The 26578-nt window shown below is 40.8% G+C and overlaps 1 protein-coding gene across 1 annotated transcript in view; it reads left to right on the top strand.

The window, feature by feature from the left end:
• LOC126251949 (aminopeptidase N-like) overlaps positions 1-26578 on the top strand; it is a 278934-nt gene that overhangs the window by 187796 nt on the left and 64560 nt on the right. The window contains exons 14-15 of the mRNA XM_049952717.1: positions 3052-3332; positions 17963-18141. Of these exons, the coding sequence (XP_049808674.1) occupies positions 3052-3332; positions 17963-18141 (460 nt within the window). The remainder of the gene's footprint in view (positions 1-3051; positions 3333-17962; positions 18142-26578) is intronic.

Genomic DNA, 26578 nt, shown 5'->3' with positions numbered 1-26578 from the left:
AAAACTGTTCCCGTGAAAACAGTCACTTATGTAGCAACACAGTTCACAGTTTCCAGCATTGGTTGTTAGTGTTTTAGTACATGCCATATATCGTAGTCAAGAAAATGGCCAATATTAAATTCACAGTTTATGTAATGCAGCTCAGTTCTAAACTGGCAACTATACTGTCAGTTCATGAGTGCATTGTCACTGCCACATGCATCATCCCGCAAAAACCAACAGCATTTGCGTAATACAACGTCTGTTTAGAATATCCATCATAGAGTCAAATTTCAAACTGATCTAACACAAGAAAGTCCAGTATTAATAACACATTAAACGCAGAGCATTACTACCCACAGTACTTGCATCCGTACCACCATGCTTACATGCCATCTGCCACTGACTGCCACACACTGTTCGACCCGACAACTATCGATGCCTCTCTTGCTCCACAGTTCTTACAACACTTTTGCCTATTGCATTCCGTTTCATATGATACATTTAACAAAACTATCTGAAATATTATCAGAAAAAAAATCATAGTCTTTACATAAGGAACTTGTATAGAAAATAGCATATTAAACAAAGTCACACACACTTCATGTTCTACAGTATATAAGCAAATGAAAAATATTCTATGTCATCAGAAATAGATCTATGAAGTACAAGGTAGTAAAAGAAAGGATATATATATATATATATATATATATATATATATATATATATATATATATATATATATATATATATATATATCACATTATTAGTCATAGCATCACACATCCTTGATAGTTCTTTTGATTCAAGCTCATCTTAAAATAGTATCTGGTTATAAGCTTCTCTGTATCAAGTTTCACAATATCAGTAGTGTGTCTAGTTTTGACATAAATTTTAGAAAAAAAGACCTAAATGTAAGTTTTCAATCCTGAGGATGTTGACATTTTGAATTTCCTTCTCCACATGTCCTAAGTTCACTACAAGATCAGTCTTTAACTTTCCTAGTAAAGAATTTGGAGATACATTTTCTTTTTGCATAGAAGATGTTTAAGTGCTGTTGACTTCATTTCCAGATCAAAACATTCACAAGCTTTCACATGTTGTTTGCCATTTTGATTAGTCCTCTTGTAGAATGGATAGTTCCCAATGATCTTACTGAATTTTCCCCTTCCTGAATAAAGCACTGGAGTCTGCAAGAAGTACATTTTTGGTTGGAATCTTGAACTGTGTCTCCTCCATGTCTCCCCAAAATTCTTCTACATTCTGTGGATCTGTTCTGTTATTTTCATTTGTGCGGGCATGTGCTTTGACCACATATCTTATTTGCCCTGAAAGAAAGTGTTGAAAACCTACTGTTCTTGGATCTGAAGTCAGTGATGGCTTCCAGCATTTCTTTTATCACTAAATATATAAACTGAAGTGCCCTGCTCACTTCTATCTGTACGTTCACACTAATCCCAGGAACTGCTGTAAGCATTTTGAAACAGTTTTTACTTACTGGTAGACCAGTTTTTGAGGAAGGTTTGTGTGTATTATGCATATAATTTGGAAGTATTCCATGGAAATTGGCTGAATTATAATGATTCAAGTGAAAATGATGCCATTGCCACCTAGTGGCAAATAGCAGAACTCACAGCATGGTAGTTGCTCTGTGACTGAGAGATTTCATTTGATCTTCACCACTCCATGTAGCAGCAATGGTTCTTCGCTGATACCATGATATTTTCTGCTGCCTGCGCATCATAATGGACCAACTCAATGTTGTCCAGTATGGACATGAAATTACATCTAATTGAAAGACTTGCACTAAGCCATTAAGCCACACAAAACTATTATTACCCAAATCTATACATATCTTCTTCTTGTGTACATTACATAAATTCAAATCTCCCATTGTGTTCTCCTGCCTATATGAGAAGGCTAATCTTATGAACCACTGTAGGAATTTCATATGATTTTCGCTAATAGATACACTGCTTCAGAGTGGACTGGATGGTAGCTGCCATCACTGCCATGAGATGTCACTCAAAAGACCAATTAAATATGGAAAACCTAATATTCATGCCTCCTGAGGATCTTCCTGGCCTGTGCTGCTTAAATCATTTCAGTTGTATTACAGTTATGTTATCAGTTGCCTGACCTTTTTCTCTGAACTTTAATCATAACTCCATGCAGTGGCCCACAAAATTATCACTATGCCAGATAAGTCATCAGATACTTAGTGCTACCTATATGAAGCTGGGATGGGTCATTAATTGATTATGAGACCTGTGTCAATGTGAGGTACAGTCTTCATTACTCTCTTGCGTGGATTTCTATTCAGAATCTGATATCCTTCTAATTCAAACACTGCTCCATCTCTGTATCTGGTCTCTTGTAACACTGTTATAATGATTTTCTGTTTGGCCAGGGTATCTGTAATATGTTTCAATTTTTCAGTTTTGAAGAGTGAGTTAATGTTGAAAGTAGCAAAGTATGGCACTTTCTTTCCTTTTAGCCAGTGGCATGTAGGTGTGAGCTCCCCAGAATCCATTGGTTCAGTGATGTCTTTGACAATGGTTGATTGGTTACCACCTAGGTTAATGCTCTCTAAGAATGAACTTACCATCATCCTGAATCAAGTGTTTTCTGATAGGGATCAATGCATAAGCATCAACAGAATAACAATTGAAGTAGTTAGCATCAGAAGTGCCTCAATATGTGACCTGTCTACTATTTTATGGCTTCTGTAGGTGTCAACATGCATACTTTATCGGGCTGGCCGCTGTGGCCGAGCAGTTCTAGGCACTTCAGTCCAGAACCACGCAGCTGCTGTGGTCGCAGGTTCGAATCCTGCCTTGGGCATGGATGTGTGTGATGATGTCCTTAGGTTAGTTAGGTTTACGTAGTTCTAAGTCTAGGGGACTGATGTCCTCAGATGTTAAGTTCCATAGTGCTCAGAGCCATTTGAACAATACCTTACCTGGGCTTTTACATTATTATTATTATTATTATTATTATTATTTGCATGCACAAAGATGATGTTGCATCTGGTAGTCAGAGAGCACAAATAAATCTCTTGTTGATTTGCAGGTCTCTTTGTTGTTAACTATGATCCAGCGAACTGGAGACTCATCCTCCAACATCTAAAGACTAAGGCTTCTTCCATAACATTATCTGCAACAACACGCGCAAAGTTACTAACAGATGCAGGACTTCTTGCAGATGCAGGGGATCTGTCATATGACGTCCCCTTTGATCTAAGTCTTATGTTGTCAGATGAGAATGATGTTGAACCATTCTATGCTTTTAATGGATTTTTTCAAAATATTCGTAACAAATTGCGATATACAAGAATAAGGACTCTCTTAAAGGTGAGTTAAAATAGACAAAATAACCATAAATTATTCAATGCAATAAAAATACATACAGAGAAGGCACTCTTTTGTGAAAGTAATTATTCAGCAAAAGATACTACTAACAATGCTATATGAAGTAGAGACTAACTTATATTTCAGGGCCTCTTCCAATATCCTGGACATATTAAGCACTTGCCATTATGAAAATCATATTTGTTGCTAACAATAAAAATTCGTTTCACAACTTCTTATTAGCCGCAAAAATAATTCCAATATAGCCTAGCATTGAAAGTTAATATCTGGAGGATGGTGCAATCTTTTTGAACAAGTTCCCATCAGACACAAAGCATGAAACAGGAATCTCTAAAACCCAAAAAAGTCATTCCTTATTAGTCATCACTCCTTCAAATTAGCTGATTCTCTAAACTGAAAGACTGAATATTCTGATTACAAGTGATGTACATTGTATTGTTCAGTGTAAGCTTGCTGCTATCCTTACAGTATTTCTGGTAAATAATAATGTAGTCATTAAATTACCAAAACGAGATAAAATATGTAATCAAGGAAGAAGAGTTCAGGTAAGCTTAGGATGTTACATGTAGCATGTATAAACTCAAGTAATAAATGGATATTCTGCTGTCAAGTAGTCTCAGGATCCCCACTTGAGCATTTCTCTTTTTGTTCTAATTTATATGTGCAGGTTTGCTAAATGACCAAAAGAAGGTATATAAATTGTAATACTTTGTGGGTAGGAGCCTGTTAAGTCAAGGACTGAGTAAGGTGGCATAGTGGATAACACTCTGAAGTATAACAAAGAACTGACTAAAGTAGAGTTAAGATGGAGGCTCGACAGAGCACTTAGAGTTCACAGATATTAAGTTTCACAGTCGATGCAAACTATCGATGCCACACGGCAACCTCCCCCCCCCCCCCCCCCTCCACAACCCATGCTGTACAGAGTTCTACAGATGTTCAAGGGTGAGGGCATGTGGCCGTTGACGATGGTGGAAATTGTGCGTGTAGGAGGCGCACCACAGGTACTTCCATCTTGAATGAGGTGGGTTGTGCATCCAGAGCGGTGAGAGGCAGGTCAGGTCCACTTCGTAGTCAGTCAACCATGGCCAGATGAGACGGCGACTGGTCCGGGAGTAAGCGGGCGGGGCAGTCGACAGAGTGGTGGAGGCGTGTGTGGCCCTTAAGTGGATCAAGCTGTCCATAGAAATGAAAGCACGTAGAGATGCTCAGTCACACTCATGCGGGAGTGTGAGGTTGTGTGCAATGTTGACGTGTAAGGGACCGTCCGATGGCGGGACCTTGGTATCTGTCAAAAGAATGAGCACTCGGTCGTCGAACGTAACTATAGAAACGTCGTTCACTTGGTGCGGCGGTACGCAGCAGGACAAACTGATAGTAGGTGTGTGTGACTCTGACTTTGGAGGTGAGGACATGAAACCTGCGCAGGGTGAAATGGGGCGAGGTCGGGAAACCAGCGAACAGTGGTGAACAGTCTTTGGCGGAAGAGGCGTGTGGTGAGGTTGATGGGAGCACATCTTCATTCTTGGTCAAGGGTGGATGGTCTGCAGAGCCCAACTGCAGTGGCGTGAGACCATCAGGGTCGACAAAAGCTGGTTTCAGGTGATGCAGAGAAACTGTCTGTGTGCGGTCTTTAATCATGATATCAAAAGTCATGTCCCCCCCCGCCCTCCCCCCCCCTCCCCCCCACCGCAGGACCTTGTAGGGGTCAAGATAATGAGGTTGAAGAGGCTGCCTAACCGCATCATCACACAGCATGACGTGGGAGCAGTCAGAGAGTGTGGTGGGAACATAAGCCTCGGGTGGTGAGTGACTGATGGGCAGGTGCAAACGCGTTTGTTGAAAATGCGTGTGCATCCGCCTAATGAAATCTGGCGAGGGGGGAAGATCCTCGCTAACCTGAGAAAGAATAAGTTCCCCCAGTAGGACCAGATTCTCGCTGGAAACAAATTCGGATATAGTCCCCTGTAGGTCAGGTTTATAAGTTGAGTGTAGACCAAGTAGCATCCACGGGAGAGCTTCCGACCAGAGACAATCATGGCATCGAAGGGCCGTCTTGAGGGCGCGGTGCCATCTCCCCACCAACCCATTGCTTTGTGGGTGATAGGTGGTAGTGTGTATTTTTTTAATACCGCAGATATTGCAGAGCATGGTGAAAAGCGAGGATTCGGACTGTCGACCCTGATCGGTGCACAGTGGTCGGGCACCCAAAACGAGCAATCCACGAGCCAATGAAAGCCTTGGCTACCATCTCGGCAGTAATGTTAGGGAGAGGGACAGCCTTGACCCAGCGAGACAAACAGTTGATAGTTGATAAGATATATCTATGACCCTCCGAAGGAGGAAGAGACCCAATCAGATCAACATGTATGTGAAGGAATTGTCCTGCGGGAATGTCGAACTTGCCCAGAGGCGGGGAGAAGTGGTGGCTGATCTTGTTGCATTGGCCAGCAACACAGCTGTGTACCCAGGTTTGACAGTCCCAATTGATATTCTTCCAAGCAAAACGTTCTGATATGAGACGTGTGGAGGCTCGAACCCCGGGTGGGCTAGGTTATGCAGGGCGTCGAAAACCTGTCGCTGGCATCCGTAGTGGTGAATAACTCAGTCAAGGGGTCAGGGTGGGCAAGTGTTACAGTGGAGCTAAAGAAGTCTTCAGAGCCTTGAAGGCCTTTAGCATCGGAGAACTCCAAGAGACGGGTTTGATACCGGAAGTTTGTTTGCTTGATAGCGTGTCCGTCAGGGGTGCCTGAACAGCGGCGGCAGAAGGCAGATGCTGATGATAGTAACTGATGGTGCTGAGGAAATGGCGTAGCTCTTTGTAAGTAGCCAGTGTCCGCAGAGACGTGATAGCCTGCACATGGTCTTGAGTGCAACAGGGAAAATTGGTGTGAATGGACAAACAGACCTGCATAAGGGAAGTGAAGGTAGCTGTAAGAATCTTATTATTTTTCATCAAAAGTTCAGTAGCTGTAAGAATCTTATTATTTTTCATCAAAATATTAGAAGTCTCAAATGTAAGTTTGTGGAACTCATACTGTTCTGTTTACCCATCGTCAACATGGTTTCTTTGTCACAGGCTATAGATTTACCACAGTTTTCTTCAGACACTTTTAACACGATGTAACTTGCAATACATAACTGGTCACAATACCAGCCGACATTTTTGTAGGATGCACACTTTTCTTCATTAAATTTACCTTTATTTATGGAACACAATTGCAAAATACATTCAGTGCCATTTTGAGATTAACCACAAGAAATACAAGGTAAGGTCCATGAAGTCAGCATGAATTTGGCCCCATGGCTGTATCAGCATTGACCTGGAAGGAAATGAAATGGGTGGGACTGGCTGGTGCACATAGCAAATGGCACACTGTCTAACCTCCTGTGCAATAGACCAGTAGATGTAGCAGCTTGCCAGATGCTTCATCCTGGAAATATCCTAATTATATTGATGCAGGAGTTGGAGCACCCATCATTACAGGAAGGATGGCATGACCACTCAGCACTAATCAACATCTTCTGTATGGAGTGTGACACACCTTGCCAAACCTGAATTTGGTGCCATTGATGAAACAAACAATGAGGGCCAGGTGGTTGTGCACCTGAAAGCTTGGAAGGCAAACTTGACTGGACATATTGCTGCACCCACTAAAAATGTGAGTCACTCTTAGATGCTGTAGCAATGTCATGGGATTTTACAGGGAGCTCTTCAAATGATCTCCAGTTGGGTGTCTGCCTGCAAACGAATTATCTCCGGGTGATCAATTTCAGGATCTGGACATGTCGGTTGGTGAGAAAGTGCATTTGGGTTAGAATGATGAAGGGAAATGTAATAGTGAATGGTCTGTTGAAAACTGGTCTAATGGAGAGAGCAAGGTGCATCACACTCCACACAGAAGATGTTGGATAATGCCAAGTGGTCATGCCATCCTCTCTGTAATGTTGGGTACTCCAACTCCTGCATCAATATGACTAGGGTATTCCTAGGATGAAGCAACTGGCAAGCTGCTACATCTAATGGTCTGTTGCACAGATGGTTAGGCAGTGTGCCATTTGGCATGAACACCAGTGTAGTGTGTGAGCATTTTACATGTGTGTTGCACTGTGAGTGTTCGATTTCACATTGTCTAATTAGGTCTGCACTAGCCATCAGGGTGTCTCTTAACTCTGAACTGTTTCCTTTATATGTTCATGTTTACTCTATGCTGAGTTCCGTCATTGTCCATAGACTGTAGTAACCAGTCAACAACAGTAATTGTTTTCTCATGAATCTTGTCTTGGTGTACACTGTGTCTAAAAGACATTCTGTATTACTTGGCCTATGAACGAATAAAGACCTTGTCATACTGGCAAAGGTGATATCATTTTGTGTGTTATTTATCACAAACCAAGCAGGCTAACTCATCAGACAGGCCAGTATTCAGCCCTATGGCCAAACTGGTGATCGTGACATGATACGCATTTCCTGCCATGCAAATAAGAGGAAGTATTATTGTAGGGTGATGAAAAATCCAATAAGAATCAACCCTGCTGTTTTCAGGTTTGCCATACAATTGACACTTTTCTGGCCTCACGATCTGGTGCTTTCACTTGCACAAATTGAAGCCAGTTTCTTTTATTCAAGAATAACCACAGATGCTACCAGGTTTGCACTGGTAGTGAGCCAGCATGACCGTCAGTACATGACTGAGGTGCAAGATGTGATTGCTGTGCCACCAGAGTTATTCCTACGTCTGGTTGAAGGCAAAGCTTATTCACCGAGTATCAGCTTTGCAAGAAGAATGCCTCCACCAAGTTCTGACACAGTACATCTGCGACTGTAAGTCTCTCAGTACTTGTGGCATCTGTGAAGCAAGATTGACAGTGGTAACATACTGGACAGCCTACTGAGAATGATCTGAAGTAGTTGGTTGCTGCCTTCCATCAAAACAATAATAGTTTTGCAGGTCAAAATGTCTTTAGATGTCATGGCAGAACTGATAAACAACATCCAGGATGTTATGTCATCTGCACCTATCACCGTAGCAGCTGCACAGTGTGTAAGTACTTCTGCCACAGTATTGCATGCTGACCATGATGCTCTGATGGCAAAGGTAGACATGTTGACCCAGAAGATCAGCCATTTAATGTCTCATCAAAACAACAGTAGTCATCATGGCTGATGAACATCCCAGAAGCACTTATACAGCATTACTTTATCTGTGCCTTTGACTGAGTCACAAAAGGGATTAAGTTGGTACCACAAAAGATTTGGTGATCAATAGCATTGATGTACTTAATACTGTGTGCACCCAAATGCCAGATTCGATTGGCTGTAGAGGCTTTATCCAATTACCAGTCTGTATCACAGTATCCATTTGTGAGTGATTGGTGTACAGGCAGGAAATATAATCTGTGTTTCTTCCTGTGAACAATGCTACACTGATGTAGGCTGCATATGTAATTCTGTCTGAATGCTGCAAACAATTCTTCTATCATGATGCACAGTACTCACTGATTTGAGATGGACCTAGGCCTACGCCTGGCATTCGTGTGGGACTTCAAAATCATGGACATCACAAATCCAATAATAGGAGTGAACGTCCTGGCATACTGCAGCCTTCTCTCTGACATCACCATGGTTGACCGAACTACCAGACTGATAGCTGCAGGATTTGGGCACCATGCAACCATCCAATCCATCAAACTGACTGAAGCCACAGACAATGAGTACACCACCCTACTTCAATATTTTCTGGCACTGACAAAACTCCCAACCGCTGTTATCCTGTAGATGTGACAATTACCCTCAGATCAGTAAACAATTGCTAAGGGCCAGTTTGACAGTATGATTTGTGAGGGCAACATGTGACCATCCAGTAGCCCCTGGTCTTTGCTGTTGCATCTGACACCGAAGAAATATGGTGGGTGGCATCCATGCAGAGGCTATAGAGCACTCAATGCCTGCACAGTGCTGGGTCATTAATCCAGTACCATTACTGCAAGATTACAACCATGCATTGAGCAGTGTCTGTCTGTACAGTGTGTTGGACTGTGCCAAGGCATATACACAGATACCGGTCACCAATGAAGACATCCTGAAGATGGTCATAATTGCACCATTTGGCCTAATTGAAAGCAAATTCATGAAATTCGGTCTCAGGAATGCTACATAGAGGTGGCAGAGATTTATTGATTCCATGTTGCAAGGCCCACCATTCTGTTTTGCTTAACTCAATGAGATATTGGTATTCTCCCTCACCAGAAGAACATTGCCAGGATCTTAGAGAAGTTTTCAGATGGCTGGACAAATCTGCCATTCTTCTGAACACAGCAAAGTGTATGTATGGTGAGCCAAAAGTCAGTTTCCCTGGCAGATGCACCTCTCTGTCAAGTGGCTACCACTATCTGACAAAGTGGAGACCATCCTGTAGATCTCCCGGCCATACACAGTTAAAGAACTGTGTCAATTCCCAGGACTGCTTAATTTTTATCGTCAACATCTACCACATGCAGCAGAAATTCAGAAACTGTTAATGGCTGTGCTAGCAGCTCTGAAATGTGAGGGGAACAGCAATTATGTGGACAGATTGCATGAGTGCTACATTCAGATGAGCTAAACAAGTAATAGCAAAAGCTGTATTATTACTGCACCATCAGCCAAGTGTGCTGTTAGCATTGATAGTAGATGCAAGCCAGACAGCAGTGGGCACTGTAATGAAACAACACAACAATGATGCGTGACAGCCTCTAGCCTGCTTTTCATGGAAATTGACATCATCTCAACAAAGTTCAGTGCATATAATCGAGAACTGTTAGTGATGTAGAAGGCAATCAAATACTTTCATCATCAGCTGGAAGTCTGTGAGTTTACCATCTGCGTGGATCACAAACAACTGACATTTGCCTACTGACAGTACAACATCAACTGTTTACTGAGGCAGCACAACCAGCTATTGCATACCGAGCAGCATATCAAGCACCTGGTCCAGTAACAGCAACTCTGGCACCAGCACCAGCCATGACATTACTCTAGGGAACCATTGCAACATGAGATCTGGTTGCTGTATCCATTTCCCAGTTCACTTCCTATATGGCACTCCCCTTCCACTGAAGTGGCAGTTGTAACGACCAGGGCCAGCAGTTCTGTACAGTGTAGTGCACAAGTTTTTCATGCATGTGTCATGCCGTGAGTGTTCAATGTTGCACTGTCTAGCTAGGACGCCAACTTCCAGGAGTGCTATGTTTGTGTGTTATCTTTGTGCCATTTGTTTTTAGTTTATAGCAATTTATATGTTCATGTTCAGTCTAGTGTGAGTTCTGCCATCACTCTCATTGTGCATAGCTCTTAGGAACTAGTTGACAAGAACCTTATTTGATTCCTCGTGAGTCTTGTCTTAGTGTATGCTGTGTTTAAAAGGTGCTCTATATTACTTGACCCATGAATTAATAAAGTTCTTGTCATCCCAGCAAAGGAGATACAATTTGTGCATTATTTATGGTAAAATAAGCAGGCTAACCAGTCAGATGGGCCAGTACTCAGTCCTACAAGCAGAAGCCCATGAATGAAGATGATGGGCCATATGTTTTAGAAATTTTGCCTATGACCCAAAAAGTGATGAGCTGTTTGTGTTTGGTATTAAAATGAAATTTGTGCCCATACAAAAAAATGCAAAATTTATGAGCACCAAATATTATGGCTAGTGCTTCTTTTTTTTTTTATCGGTAAATAATGTCTTTGGGAAGAAATTTCTTTGACCTAAATGTGATTGGCGTCTCAACACCATCCTCTAACTTGGAGAAGATGGCCCAGCTTCTGTTGGCAACATGAGTGGCAAGTGGGTTTAATAAGATACAAGGCAGGGTGCTGATTGGAGGGCCAATTTTAACTTCTGAAAAACCAGATTATGCTCTTCTGAGCTCTGAAGGGAGACTCCCTTCTTATGGAGACAATTTAATTGGTGAGCTTTGGAGACTGCCTCTGGAATAAATCACACATAATTTATTGAAATACCTGAAGCATTCTAATGGATTTAGGGCCAGGCATGTTCTAAGTAGCCTATGCTGGTTGATGGCCCTCCTCACTGAGGAAATAGCTTACAAAGGTGACCATTAACTGAAAGAAAGAACATTTGGGAAAAGCCTTTCTTTACAAGGGCCATGAAGAAGGGACTAGATTGTGCCAATGCTGTTCTTTCCTGTGATCAGTGACCATAATATCATTGAGATAACTCACAGAATATGGAAACCCTGCAATAATCTTTTGTTATATTGACACAATCTGAACAGTGTGTTCAAGACTTACATTTTCCTGCAATCTTCATCAAGAGGCAACTGAAAATATGCCTCAAATAGATCAGTTGTAGAAAAAAATTCTTCCTGAAAGCTTAGGAAAGCGGTCATCTAGGTGAAACAAAGGATTAGAATCAATTTGAGCTGGAGCATTAATGGTTTGCTTAAAGCCCTCATACAACTGAAAAGAGCAGCAACAATTTGTAGTCCCACTAATGGTGAAACCCACTGACTGTGGAAAACAGGAGATAAAACTGGTTGTTGCCCTTTCTAGTCTCTCTACTTCAATCTTAGCCTCTCCCTAAATAGTCAACAGAATCAGATGAGCTTTGCAAAATCTCTGACTTGCTGTTGACTTTAAGACAATGTGGACCTGAAAGTTGATTGCTTTCCCTCAGCCAGATTAAAATAGTGACATAAACTGTGCATGATGTGCATCAATGGCAGCACTTTACAGTCCACTATGGAAAAGTCTGCACTGTATCGTTATGGCTCTGGGCCACATTTGAAATATCGAAGTCTGCTGAAAAGGTTTGTTGTGCCACTTGTGATGTTTCAACAGACTGTACAGTTTGCAGCACTTCAGCACTGTACAGTTTGCAGCACTTCAGCCAGGGAGACTGTCTTAAAGCTTGTTTACAGATATCCTTATCCAAGGCTTAGTGAATCACTACATCATACATTAAGCTTCTGACATATGATTCACCATGCACATATATGAATTTACATTTTATATTCAAGCCTTTAAAATCTGCAATCTAAGATGCATACGTTTCAGTATATATCTTGTGGTGTTTTAGGAATTCTAGCCTTCCCACTACCACATCCATTTTAGAATACATCAGGTAAAGAGAGCACAGATGGATTGGGGAAAAGGGCCTACTTTTTAACTAAGTAATGTAACTGTGGATTTGTAGACAGTAAAAAGATCCATTGGCAGTCTGGATATTTGACATCACTTTCTTTAAACCGCAGCACAAGGCATCTTTGATATACTTACTTGTTTTTTTGAGCTTCATTAAATGGCAGAAATATCAAGGTGGCAGAGCAGCCTCAAACTAATTAAGTGCTTGACCAATTTTTGATGTGAGTTTGTCATTGCTGCCAAAACTTGAGAAAGTTTCCATTCTTGGTAGTACTTTGTAAACCAAAACTCAGACTTCCTCATTGGCAATGTTGTACTCCTCACTTTAGGGCCAATAACATTTATTGAACATGATAAACTTCTGTAACAACAGATCAAAATTTGACTAGTAACTCATGAAATCAAACAATTATAGTTTTTGATGAAAAGTAGTAATAGTCATAGTTCCAAATAGAAATTAGTATGCAATAGTTCACAAGTGATACTGATATTGGTTCAAGAACTACTAACGTATCACGCACACATATTGTACATATGACATAAAGCAAAGGTTCATTAAACTTGGTGGTGCTGGTAACCTCATATCATAAGTCCATAAGTCAAGGTACCAAAAAAAAAGTCAGAACTGGTCCAGACAAATAACAGTTGCAGTTATAGTTCATTGGAAGAGGCAAAGTCAGATAATAGCAGCTGAAAGAGAGTCTGTTATTAACTTACCTTATACTTGCCCACTATGGAAGTTCATATGACTGTTCTGGGATATCAGCTTTGTTTCCACCATAGGTGCCCTCTCCAGACTTGAGCAATGTTGCAGATATCAATACATCTTTATCTTCCATTTTCTCATCAGGCTAGGTTATTAAAAATTTGTACTTTGCTTATTCCATTCTTGGTCTCCATTTCTCATTGCTTTGAGCTTTAAAGCTTTGAAATGTCAGCTACTTTTAACTTTACATTTCTCATTCTTAACAATTTGCCAGCTGCAATTACTGATATTAGTACTTCAATTCACTTGTTTCCTTTGTTAATTATTTTTTATGATTTTTTCTTATGTTTTATCACTGCTTCATAAATGGGTTTTATCTTTCTGAATCCGCAGCCTCTTATTGCTCAGTACTTTTTACCAGCAAACAAATCATCAGTTTTGTACTCCATGAGGCAAACATTGTAGGCACTTTGTCAATTCTTCAGCTAGATTCTCAGTACTTGCATGTCATCAATACATCTGACTTGTCATGCAAAAGCTCTCCAGTCTCATCCACAAATTATGTCACCATTTGCATCTATCCTTTCATTCTATTTATTTATAGCCAAAGAAACAACAATTGAAGTAAAAAGTATGAAGGTAAGAATACTTCCTGTGAGCAAAGTTTATTGTATATCCACATTTTGCTGAATAGCATAGATTAGTTCAGTTATTTGGTAAACAGAAAAACAGTAGCAGAAGAGTCCATGAGTGTACTGCTTATTACACTGGACATTGAGAACAGGCAGTACACCCATGGACTGTTCTGTCAACAAATACAGAAAAAATATCATTTGTGTATGGCCTCATGTATTTTTCTTTTGTCAGTGCATATTGTGAATATAAAATTAGAATCTTGTTTTAGCATTCAAAAATCACCTAGCTTTGTATCAGTGTTCACATCTAAAACACATAAAGCTCCAAATGGAAAATATCAAAATAAGAAAACTACTAAAACCAATGAATGAGTTAACTTATAATGGAATCAAGTTTTACTTATTCCACTTAATTTACATTTTAACATTACAAAGGAGCTTGATGTAACTCATTAAAAAAAGCCTCTTGACAATATACAATAATATAATTTCTTAATAACTTGTATACATCTTACCATAGAGCTTTTAGAATATGGTTTGAACCTTAAAATGATGGACAATGTTACCTATCATTTTATTTTGGTCTCCTTTCCTCTAGGGTACTGGAGAACTTTTTCTGCTTAATTATTGTAGAGTATGATTCCATCAGAATATTTCCTCTCATTATGTAGATGGAGGAATTATTCTACCCTAGAGTTAGTATTTATGTGACTCTTTTCATATGTCCATGTTTGCTATTGCATGAAATATACAATTTTTAATTTACCTTAATTCAGCTATAATTTGGTTTTGGTGTTATTTCCCTTCAAACTGTTAAGGAAATTATGAAAAACAATACAGTTCACTGCTAAGACAAAATCCCTGACAAAGACCTTAAACATGAGAATGCTAGTTGCATGCAACACACTAGAACAGACTTACAATTTCTTAACTTTGTGTATGTGTGTGTGTGTGTTTGTTTATTGTGCAATGTTCCCTGTCATTCACCTGTAAATGGGTGGCTCCCTGTCCTCATTTTTGTTAGTTTGTTGGTTATTTTAATTTCCTTTATTATTTTTTGACTTAGTTATATTTGTCCCTTTCCCTGACAAGCCTGATTCTATGAAAACAATCTCCATGGCACAGACATCCCTAAACCACCTTCACTCCCTCCACAAAATACTGTTACTGTGCAGTCCTTCATCTTATCACCAAAACTGAAATCCTGACACTCCAACACCTATTAGAATTTTCCAAACACCATCTCCACAAGTTATCCAGCCTGCTGAACTCCTACTCCCACATTAGGGCACCACTATCCACCCCAACCCAGCTCACAGTGTACCTCCTTGTCAACACCTCATAGCACCCAGACCCTGCCTAGCTGACCTTTTGAACCTACCACATCCTACAAAATCCCCTACCAGCACTCCACGAAATCCAGAACCAAAACAAAACCAGAACACTGCTGTTAGTCTCTCCACCAAAATCTTCAGCTCCACAGAAGTTTCAGTCCTATCCAAGTGCCTCACATTCAGCCCGACTCCCAGTTTTAATCATGTAGGACCTGTGAAAGACCTACTCTCCTTCTCCTGCTTCCTACAGTGGAAAAACTTCTTTGCGATCAACCCCTCTAACCAAAGCCAATCCAATCCTAACATCAAATCCTGCCTGTCCCAGTTCATCCCACCATCCAACCGTGACCCTCCCACACTCCCACCTAACCATCCCCCGGCCACCTTCCAGGAATTCCTAACTTCAACGTGGTCTCTTGATCCTTCCTCAGGTCCCTCCCTAAGAACAACCACCTTTCAGCAGAAGAAAGGAATGCCCTACACAACCTAAAAATGGATCCTGACCTGGTCATCCTCCCAGTAGACAAAGGTTCCACCACTGTTTTGATGAACTGGAGTAACTACCTGGTAGAGGTACTCCATGGGTTGTCCGACACCTCCACCTACAGGCTCTGCCAAAGTGACCCCATACCAGAAGTCTAATATAATCTACAATCCCTGCTGAAATCATTAGGCCCTTCCCAGAACCTCTCCCCTGAATCCATTTCCATACTCACTCCAACAACAGCCTGCACACCCACCATCTACATGCTCCCCAAAATCCACAAACCTCGCAATCCTGAGTGCCCTATTGTGGCTGGTTACAGTGCCCCCACCGAAAGAATCTAAACCCTTGTTGACCAACATCAACAACCAATTGTCCAAGCCCTACATTTAAGTTACCAACCACTTCCTGCACCAGCTCTCCTCCATCCCCATACTCTTGCCTCCCATGTCCCTACTCGTCATTGTTGATGCAACCTCCTTATACACCGACATTCCTCATGCTCAAGGCCTTGCTGCGATTCAACACTATCTTTCCCAACGCCCTGAAGATTCCAAACCCACCAGTTCATTGCTTGTACACCTAACCAACCACATCCTAGCCCATAACTACTTCACCTTTGAAGGGAAGGCATACAATCAAATTAGTGGCACAGCCATAGGCACCTACACGGCACCCTTCAATGCCAACCTCTTCATGTGCTACCTAGAGGAATCATTTCTAGCTTCACAAAACCCCAAACCCCTGGTCTGGTTCAGGTTTATTGATGACATCTTTATAATCTGGATCCAAGGCCAGAACACCTTATCCTCATTCCTCCACAATCTCAACACCTTCTCTCCCATGCAGTTCACCTGGTCCTCCTCCACCCATCATGCCACCTTCATAGATGTTGATCTCCTCGTCTCAGATAGCTCCATCCACACCTCACCTCAGTCCACATCAAACCTACCAATCACCAATAGTACCTGCACTTTGACAGCTGCCACCCCTTCCACACCAAAAAATCCCTCCCATACAGTCTGGCCACTTGTGGCAGACACATCTGCAGTGATGAGAACTCCCTTACCCAATATGCTGAAGGCTTTGCAAAGGCCTTTGCAGACAGGAAATAGGAAATACCCTCTAGAAATAATACACAAACAGATATCCCATGTCGTATACCAAAACACACACATGATCCTCACGTCCATCATCCATCCCAAGAACCGACCACAAAGAAGTGCCCCCCCCCCCCCCCTATCACCCAATACCACCCAGGACTGGAACGACTGAACAATGTCCTTTGTCAGGGTTTGATGACCTATCACCATGCCGTGAAATGAGGGACATTATATCCAAGATATTTCCATCCCCTCCCAAAGTGGTGTTTCACCATCCAACCAACTTCCACAACATCCTAGTGTATCGCTATCCCACTCCCATCCACAATACCCTGCCACAGGGATCACACCCATGCAGAAAACCCAGATGCAAGACCTGCCCAATCCGCCCACCCAGAACCACCTACTCCAGTCCCATCACAGGCTTATCCACCCCATCAGAGGCTGGACCACCAGTGAAAGCCACCATGTTATATACTGCAACCACTGCACAGCATTTTACATTGGTATGACAACCAACCAGCTATCAGCTAGAATGAATGGTCACTGCCAAACTGTTTCCAAAAATGATGTGGACCACCCAGTGGCACAGCATGCAGCAGAGCACTGTGTGTGTGTACACCATCCCCTCTCCCAGTGATCCTATCCAGTTCGTGACAGCTAGTTGTATTCTGCTATCTCACATCCTAGTCTGTGAAATTGTGTGCCCAGCCGCCTGCCACCTGCCTCTTCTTCCTGTATCCCCAGCTAGCCCACAGACACCCCACCCCCTCCCACAAGCTGCCCCAACCTACTACCTTCCCCTTGCCTCTCTCCATTCCTCACCTCACCCCACCCTGGCCCTCCACCACACCCCAGTACACTCACTAAGGGCTAAGGGCCAGGAAACAGCAGGTAGTCACTGAGCGCAATGTAGAGAGACAGGCATGTGCATGTGTGTGTGTGTGTGTGTGTGTGTGTGTGTGTGTGTGTGTGTGTGTGTGTGCGCGCATGTTTTTCCTACAAGCTTGAAAAAGGAAGTTCATCGGGAAAGCTAGTAAAGCTCTGTACTTTTTATTTGTGTACTTATCAACAACACATTGCTTCTGCCTTGTGGTGAGTCATCACCGTTTTCCTAAATAATTTGTAATTCTCAAAAAGAACTTTCTGCACATTGTTATATCTTGATATGCTAAATGAGGCATCATTTTGACATTTGTATTCTACAGGAATATATATGGAAGCTTTTTTCTCCTCTTTATGAGCAATATGGAGGTTTCAATGAGGAACTCATGCACAATGAAATGACTCCACAAGGAATTGTGATGACAGTAATGTGCCAATATGGAGCAGAAGATTGTACAGAAGCCCTTGCTGCCAAGTATAAGCCAGGCACTTATACACATGAGTATGGGAAAGAAAAACTTACATAATTTTTTTGTTACATATTTATTGGTATAAGTTTATCATACAGCATTGACAGTACACACAGCATCAGCAGAAATGTTCCTCTCTATGCATTATTACAAGCTAAATTTAGGCTGTCATTCTACATTACAAACCTTGCTTTTGTATAACAAGACATTCTGGGGAAACAGTGCTACATTAGAAATTTTTTTAGTGCTATCTTAAATTCTTAGGCTTGAATTATTTTTATAAATCTGTTTAGTTATTGTGTAATGTAAGGCCAGACTGAATTACAGCTTCATTATAGGATAGTGTTCTGTAATATGTTTAGCAGACATTTGATTGTCCTGTGGTACAATATTTGAGAATATTATTTTTCTGTATTAATTTATGAGTTTCTTGCAACAGTTCCTAGTGAATAAGATGGAATACTTAAAAAATAAACCTTAGTAAAGTCATCTACAAAATCATATGAAATTATCATGAACAATGGTGGCTCTATAACACTCCTTTTGATGTCTCGGAAGTTACTTTTGCATCTATCAATTATATCCCGTTAAGAATGCAATGTTGATTTTTATTTGAATCCAGAAAGTTCATCTCATATTCTGCATGCTTGTATTTTGTTCAACGCCTTTATCTACTGTCTTCTGTATCTCATGGACAAATGGAGCAAGCTGAGTTTCACAAAATCACTATTTGCAAAATCCCCACTGATTCCTCCAGAGGAGGTGTTGATTCTTCAAAAACTGCATAACACACAATGATACAACATGTTGTACAATCCTACAACACACATCAGCCATGTAGGACTATAACTCTTCTTGAAATTAGGAATGATCTGGCCCATTTTAATAATTATTTTATGCCCTTTATTGTTTCCCAACTTTCTATGATAAACTGCTGTTAAAAGATGAGCAAATTCTTTTGCATAATTTATACAGAATTATACAGTTATTCCACAAGGTGTAATTGCCTTCTCTGTGTGGAGCCATTTAACTGTTTTGTGTTCTATATTCACTTATCTAAATATTTGTCATCTCAGCACTTGCGTAAAGATTGAAAGGGGGAACTAGATTACCATCTCCTGTAATGAAACAATTGCAGAAGACTGAATTCAGTATGTAAACCACCTCTCTGTCAGCTTCTGTTTTGATATGAGTAATGATCACTGAGCAGCTCAATAAATCTTTCTGACTTATTCTTGACAAGATTACAGTCTCCCCAATTCCTTTGGAAATAATGACTGAAGTGTCTGATCTGTTCTTGTCAGATGTGATTGATTCTGCCCCCATCCCCTCCCACTTCCTTTCCCAGAGACTGAAAACTGTTATTTCTTTTCAAATACCTTATATCATTAAAAAATTACTAATATTTTCCCCATAGGTAACTATCCCACATGTCCAATATGACAAAATTATTTTTCTTTCTATGTTGCAACCTGAAATTCTCTCCTTATTTCTCTACAGGACTTTCCATTTTCAACCACTTTCTGACTTTAGCATAGCCTATATTGCACTTTCTCTTTAAACTTTTTATGTTTTTCCTGTAGCCTACTAGTTCATCCTTCTCTCAGTTCCCCCAGATCAGTAATTTTTCATAAATGATTAGCAAAAAGTAGTAGATACAAACAGCTGCTAAGTGTAATAGTGAAATGGATAAAACTGTAGGGGAACATGAAGCAAAAATCAGAGCACAGAACTGCAATGAGGCCACAGCCAAACAACATTTGCTGGTCATTGAACTGTGTGATCAGCTCCTGTGGCATCAGACCACGAGCACCAGAACCAAGCCACAGAACGACAGTGTAATCAATGCAGATTGGCCAACCTACTGCCAGTCAGAACACACCTTCTGGATGTTGACACCCTCCAGACAATTCAGTGTGACCCAGAAACACTTCTGATTCATGGAATCAGCAGGGGCAGTGGCGCCGACTTGGGGGGGGGGGGGGGGGAAGGTACTTTGTACCCCCCCCCCCAATAGTTAAAAGTAGGGGCCTCACACCCCCCCCCCCAAATATTCAAACATGCATTTCTCACCGCTCTCTCCCCCTTCCTCATCCTTTACAGGGAAATTTGTTAAAACTTTCACATACATTTTTGCATAATAGTATGTAATGATAATGTAGGAAAAAAATACAGATTTTACAAGCTATTGCGTATTCCTTTCTGCTACTCCTCCAGCCTCTGCATATGACGAACTGTTGTGACAGGGTTTGTCCCCCGCATCTGTACTATTCGCACACTTTTACTGTACAGAGGTATGCGGGGAACGAAAGCTCACCTTGAGCTCACAGTGCTTTGGCTGCTAGGACGAGCTCCACTTCCTCCCACAGCAGTCTGCTGGCAGCTTGTAAAAGAAACTAATGAGCAATAGTGACACCGAATTTGATGGCGATCGCTAGAAGGACTAGGTAATGTTAAACACTCTTCATTCATTTTTGTAAATTCTATTGACAATCGCTAGGTACAGCATCACACTAATCAGCACCCAACACCGGCTCCAGGGATATTGTTGCCCCGCACGAACATGTCAAGCACCCTCCCCCCTCCCTCCAACCCCCCCCCCCTGGTCGACATAGTCAACTTTTCCCACAATATATTTCATACATGACACCTTATTTTCACATATCATACTCATTCGTCTCTTTGTTGTGAATATGTCTTTAAGATCAAAGCAGCAATCAGTGATACGTTTACAGTGCAATACATTTTAAGCCATTTTTGTTGGAGGAAACGTTTCTTTCATAAATCGGAGCACACTGTTTGTGTACCATAGATAATTTTCAATAAGACCCTTGATTTTATGAATAATTTGTATTTCCAATTTATTCTCACATTCCTTCATTTATGCAAGATGGATTTGCCGCCCCGAAAAATCTGCCGTCCTGGGCGATGGCACGGTTTGTGTCCCCCCCCCCCCCCTTGCCCCCTCCTTAGAGCCAGCCCTGACAATAATCAACACTATTGTTACATGGCTACTTCTTGTTAGGGGCACAGTACTGTTACGCAGGTCGCAGCTAATGTTGGCAGCGAACGTAAATATTCCAGAGCTGGGCATCGCCAGTGGTCAGTTAGTCTTACTGTGACTCGGTTCAGTTGTTAATCTTTTGTCCCTTACTGTCCAGTCTGAAATGGAAAAATTTATAATCAGGAAGAAATGTGACAATGTGGCAAGTGTTAGTGTTGGTGAAGCTAGATCCAGTGTTAGTGGTGCTGTGTGTGACAACAAAGACACAGATAGTGATGGAACTGTGGCGGTGACAAAAAACACTGTCCTCAGAAAAAAACAACGCTGTTATCAGTCCTCTTTGAAACAGCACTTTGCATGTATCAATTACAATAAGGTAAAAGATGTTATTTTTTGCAAAATTTGCAGACAAGTGTTTGAAGAAAATCGTTTTCAGTGCTCTCACAAAATGAAAAAAACTTTCATGGAAACTGGTTTTTAGAACTGGAAGAGAGGCGTAGAAAAGTTGAAAGTGCATGAAGCATCGGGCTGCCACAGAGAAGCTGTACTGAAATTCAAATCCTTAAAATCGAATATCAATGTATTTAGCCAGATTTCCAAAAGAAAACCTGACACAAATGAAAGAAAACCGAGTTTGTATACTAAAAATCATATCTTCCATCCATTATTTAGCAGTGCAGGGGCTTGCAATACGTGGGCATACTGATGAAACAAGTAACTTTGACAATTTATTACGCCTTCGATGAGAAGATAACCAGCTACTTTTAATATAGCTATAGCGCGAAACTTACAAATAGACATCCCATGATGTGCAAAACGAAATTTTGGCCATTATAAGTCATACACTTCTTAGAAAATTATTGGAGGATATAAAGAGTGCAGAGTATTTTGCAGTAATAGCAGATGAAACAACAGACATAGCCACCAAAGAGCAATTAAGTATCTGTATAACATTTGTTGAAGCTTCGCTAGAGATAGAAGAATATTTGTTAGGGCTATGCTCAATACAAAGTACCACAGCTAAGGCTCTGTTTGATATTACTATTGACATTTTACGATGATTTGATTTCCCTACATCTAATTGTGGGGGCCAATGCTTTGACGGTTCAGCTAACATGGCCGGATTATATAATGATGTCCAGGCAAAGTTTATGGAAATGGAGAAGAGAGCTACGTTTGTGCACTGCCTTGCACACTGTTTAAATCTAACACTACAAGACACTGTGGAAGCAGTTCCAGAATGTCGAAATGCATAAAATGTTATGAAGGACTTAATACATTTTGTGAGAGATTCACCCAAAAGATTAGATCTTTTTGCTCACCTGAAGGCAGGTGCCTCTACACATTTGAAACCACTCTGTCCTACAAAGTGGGCCATAAGATACTTGGCAATGTCTTCAGTTTTGTCCAACTGTACAGAACTTCAGGAATTTTTCTAAATGTTTCAAGAAATGACAATTCAGACACTGGGGCCAAAGTAAACGGCTTTTTGATTAATATGCAGACATATGATTTCTTTTTCATGTTATCACTTTTGGTAAAACTGTTTGGTCACATTGATACTGTAAACATAGCACTACAGAGGAAATCCCTACACTTAGAAGAGGCCAATAAGATGATTTCCACTCTTGTAACTTCTATTAAATTTATGAGAAAGAATTTTGAATCATTCTGGAGTGAAGTAACTTCAAAATGTCAAGATATGGATGTTGATTCCCCAAAACACCCTGTAGAAGAAAAGTCCCTAAGAAATACGATGACTCCATCAATTCATCTGTAGAAACATTCACTGAAGTATGTGACAAATATAGAAGATTGTATTATGAAACAATGGATACATCCATCAGCTTCTTGGAATCATGGTTCAAAACTCAATCATTCATGTTTGTAAATCAAATTGACCAATTTCTTCTTTGTGATAACAAACATTCATTCCATATTTTATCTTTCTACAAATCAGATATAGATAAAGAATACTCCACCAAAGCATGTTTCATGAAATTATCCAAAGTAGTGATTTTGTGAATATCAGTTCATTGGATGACATAGTGAAATACCTAAAACAGGAAAACCACCTGTTTGACCTGCTGCCTGAACTAGTGAAATTCATACATGTAGTGCTGACGATTCCAGTAACGTCCTGCACCACTGAGCGATTGTTTTCTTGTCTGCGGATGGTGAAAACGTATCTCCGTTCTATAATGAGGCAGGATTGTCTTAATGCCATTGCCTTTCTCAACACCCATAGAGATGAATCGATGAAACTCGACCTTCATGCCATATGTGATGAGTTCATATGCAGGAATGATCTGAGGAGGAGTACATTTGCCATCAAAAATTAAGGTATGTTTCTTCAACTTTATTTATGTATATTTTTTGTACCACTACTGACCTATACTCCAACTGAAATGACATTGTGTTTGACATTTCAGCAAGTCGAGGGGTAGGGGCTAGTTGCCGGCCAATCGTAGTTTGCATGATTTTCAGCTGTTTGCATTTTTCGTCATCCTCACAATCTTTTTTTGTTTCTTGAAAGTTGTTATGCTGTGAGGCGAATTTCCCAAGAATATGATGTCATAGCTCAAAAGGGAAAGTAAGCGTGCTAAGTACACCTCTCTCCTTCAGCCCTTGTGTTGTTCCATATAATTCTCATTGCATAGGTCATTTTAAATAGCTTAGAATTTAAGAATGTGATGTAGGAATTCCATTTCAGATTGTCTTGTAAGTAAACAAAGCAATTTTGTTTCAGTGACACTTCATTTTTTGGTTTTCCAAAGAAATATTTGGTTTTAATGGATTTTTAATTTTGCTGTGTGTGGAATTGTATAGCGGTGGTTTTTTTCTTTTTTTAAGGGTTAATCAGTAGCTTATTCCTCACAAACCACTCTGAAATCTTTTCATTTGTGACTTCAGCATACAGCTTAAGAGCCTTTCTATTTTCATCTTCAATCAATACACTGGTGTCATCTGCAAATAAGACTGGTTTGGAATGTCGAACATGTAGATGGAAACGCAAAGTTATCTGTCAAATGTAGTACCTAATAAAATGATTCTTGCCCCCCCTCCCCCCCCCCCCCCCACACACACACAAAAAGAAAAAGGAAAAAAAAATATTTTCAAGTCGGCACCTCTGAGCAGGGGGGAAGAATACTTAAGCACAGTCATATCAGCTCATTGCCATTCAGCCAGCTGGGAAGTAAGTGATGTCCAGTCTGCATCTATCCATGTCATTGCCATAACTCTGCCACCACTAGGAAGTGAATGAGGAACCTCTGCCTGTCTGTCCAAACTAAGCAACCAACAATGGCTCCAGCTGCCCACTCCTGCTCTCTAGGTTTGATCAGCATGTTGACCCCAGCCACACTACTGTCATGCCACCAGGAATGCTGTGGCCTGCCATAATGACCAAAGATACTGCTGAATGGCCTTTCTCAGTACTGCAGCTGTATGAAGCCTTCTGTGGCATCTGTGTCACTATCACTGACTCAATTCATCAGGTCAATGTCCAACTGAGTACTCAGCCCACATCTCTGTACCACTGGCCATGTCTATGCCTGCTGCTCAGTGCAGAATATGTGAAGAAGGAAATGCACTTGAATGACCATACTAGGCATATGGAATAATTAAAGACTTATTAATGTTCATGGAGAAGTCAAGTTGGCAGGTTGAATAAAGGACTTAATGTATGCCCACCACTGGTCTGTCTGTCACTTCCCTATATGTCTCCCAAATCATCCAGAGGCCTTACCACACCCACAGGAAGACCTGAACCCATCCTGACAAGCAATAACTGCTCATTTTCAACTCTGGCTTTCCCAAAGCTACATTTTGGCGGCTAGCAGGGATGATTCTACATTCACCTGTTATATTTGGTGCCAGGATTAAGATGGTTTGGAGGCTGATAGATTAACAATGACTAAGAAGATACACAATACACTGATGGAAGAATACTGTGATCATTAATTCAACAAGGACACAAGATATGTAAGTAACAGCACGAACCTTTTTACTTTCACTCATGGGATTCCATACATCCTTTGGTTTGAACCTTCCTTAGATTTTGCATAATGTTGGGGTTAGACACCAATCAGCATTTGGTAAGGGACCGAAGACCAAAGTATTAACTCTAGTAGCTTGCACACTGTGCAGTTTACCTGTACATTCCACAGTTTGTTGGGTTTGCCATAAGATAAGGCATAATGCTGGCCATTGCAGAGAGTGTGTCTGGTTCAGATGCAGAAGACCTTGTATAGTCTGGAAACTCCAGTTATTTCTTGACAATATGCCAGAAGAGACATAAGGATTCTTGTTGTGAATGCAGAATTGTATCAAGCAGAGGTTTTAGGATGAGAAAGGATGATAAGCATAACATTTGTATCGGTAATCAGACATGGGCATAATGTAGGATTTAAGATCTCAGCTAAGCCAGGAATGTTAGGAGATGTAATCTGGAAAATGTGACACCCGAAGAAAATATTTATCTGGTACTACTTAGTTCATTAAGATAGATTTAAGCCATGATATAATGCTGATGAACATGAACTAGAATAAAGAGTTGCAATGGTACTGTTTGGTTAGGTTTTACTGTGTTCACATGATGTGGCATTGTCTCAAAACAGCCTAAGTGCTGAGACATGTCATTGGTCTAGATGTTGTCAATTAAACTGCTCCAGAAGCAATGTTCACGATAGCAGTAAACACATCAGAAATATCCAATCAACTGAAAGAAGTGACATAGTGGCAGAATCTATCAGATGTTGAAAGAGATTTGGAAGTAAATGAATTAAAGTGATTTTTTATTGTACTGCAGAAGTGGGGCTGTTATAGGACCTGTGGGTAGGGAAGAATTAAGGACAGTACAGGAGAGGCTGTTATAGCACCTTTGGCTAGGGTGTTATAGGACTATTGTACCGCACAGGTAGTGTTGATATAGTGGCTGTGGCTGTGAAAAGTTATGGTTTTTGTACGACACAGGTGAATCATTTATAGAGCCTGTAGCTGGCTCAGTGGTATTGGAGAGTTCTTGAAGTGGGGCCACAGGATGTATCTCTTAGTGCAAGAGGAATTAAGGAATGGTGAAAAGAGAAAGGAAATTTGAATGCATTCCCAAGTCACAATGTCTTGAGAACATGATGAAAGCAAGGTTACCATGGATCTCCTAGTGTTGCAAATAAACTTTTCTGAATTGCTAGGGTATAAGAATATGAAGCAAGAGGACAGTGTGCAAAACACAGAATTCACACAGGCCAGTATCACTAAGCAATAGGGCAGTGCATGAATCACTCTATTTGCATACATCAGTTCTGTTCCACCTAAGTTATGGCAGAATGCAGCCCACAGTACATTTATTCTCATTCTTTGTTGATAACGATAATTTATAAGGTATTAGTGCAAACTTGAAGGTAGGTTTCATTACTTGTTAGGTCATAGTGCTGAAGTAAGTGAACAGTATAAGTATGGATTAA

Source organism: Schistocerca nitens, chromosome 1 (genome assembly GCF_023898315.1).
Source record: "Schistocerca nitens isolate TAMUIC-IGC-003100 chromosome 1, iqSchNite1.1, whole genome shotgun sequence".
NCBI classification, from domain to species: Eukaryota; Metazoa; Arthropoda; class Insecta; order Orthoptera; family Acrididae; genus Schistocerca; species Schistocerca nitens.
Note: the sequence above shows the minus strand (reverse complement) of the source record. Positions and strands in the feature narration are given on the sequence as shown.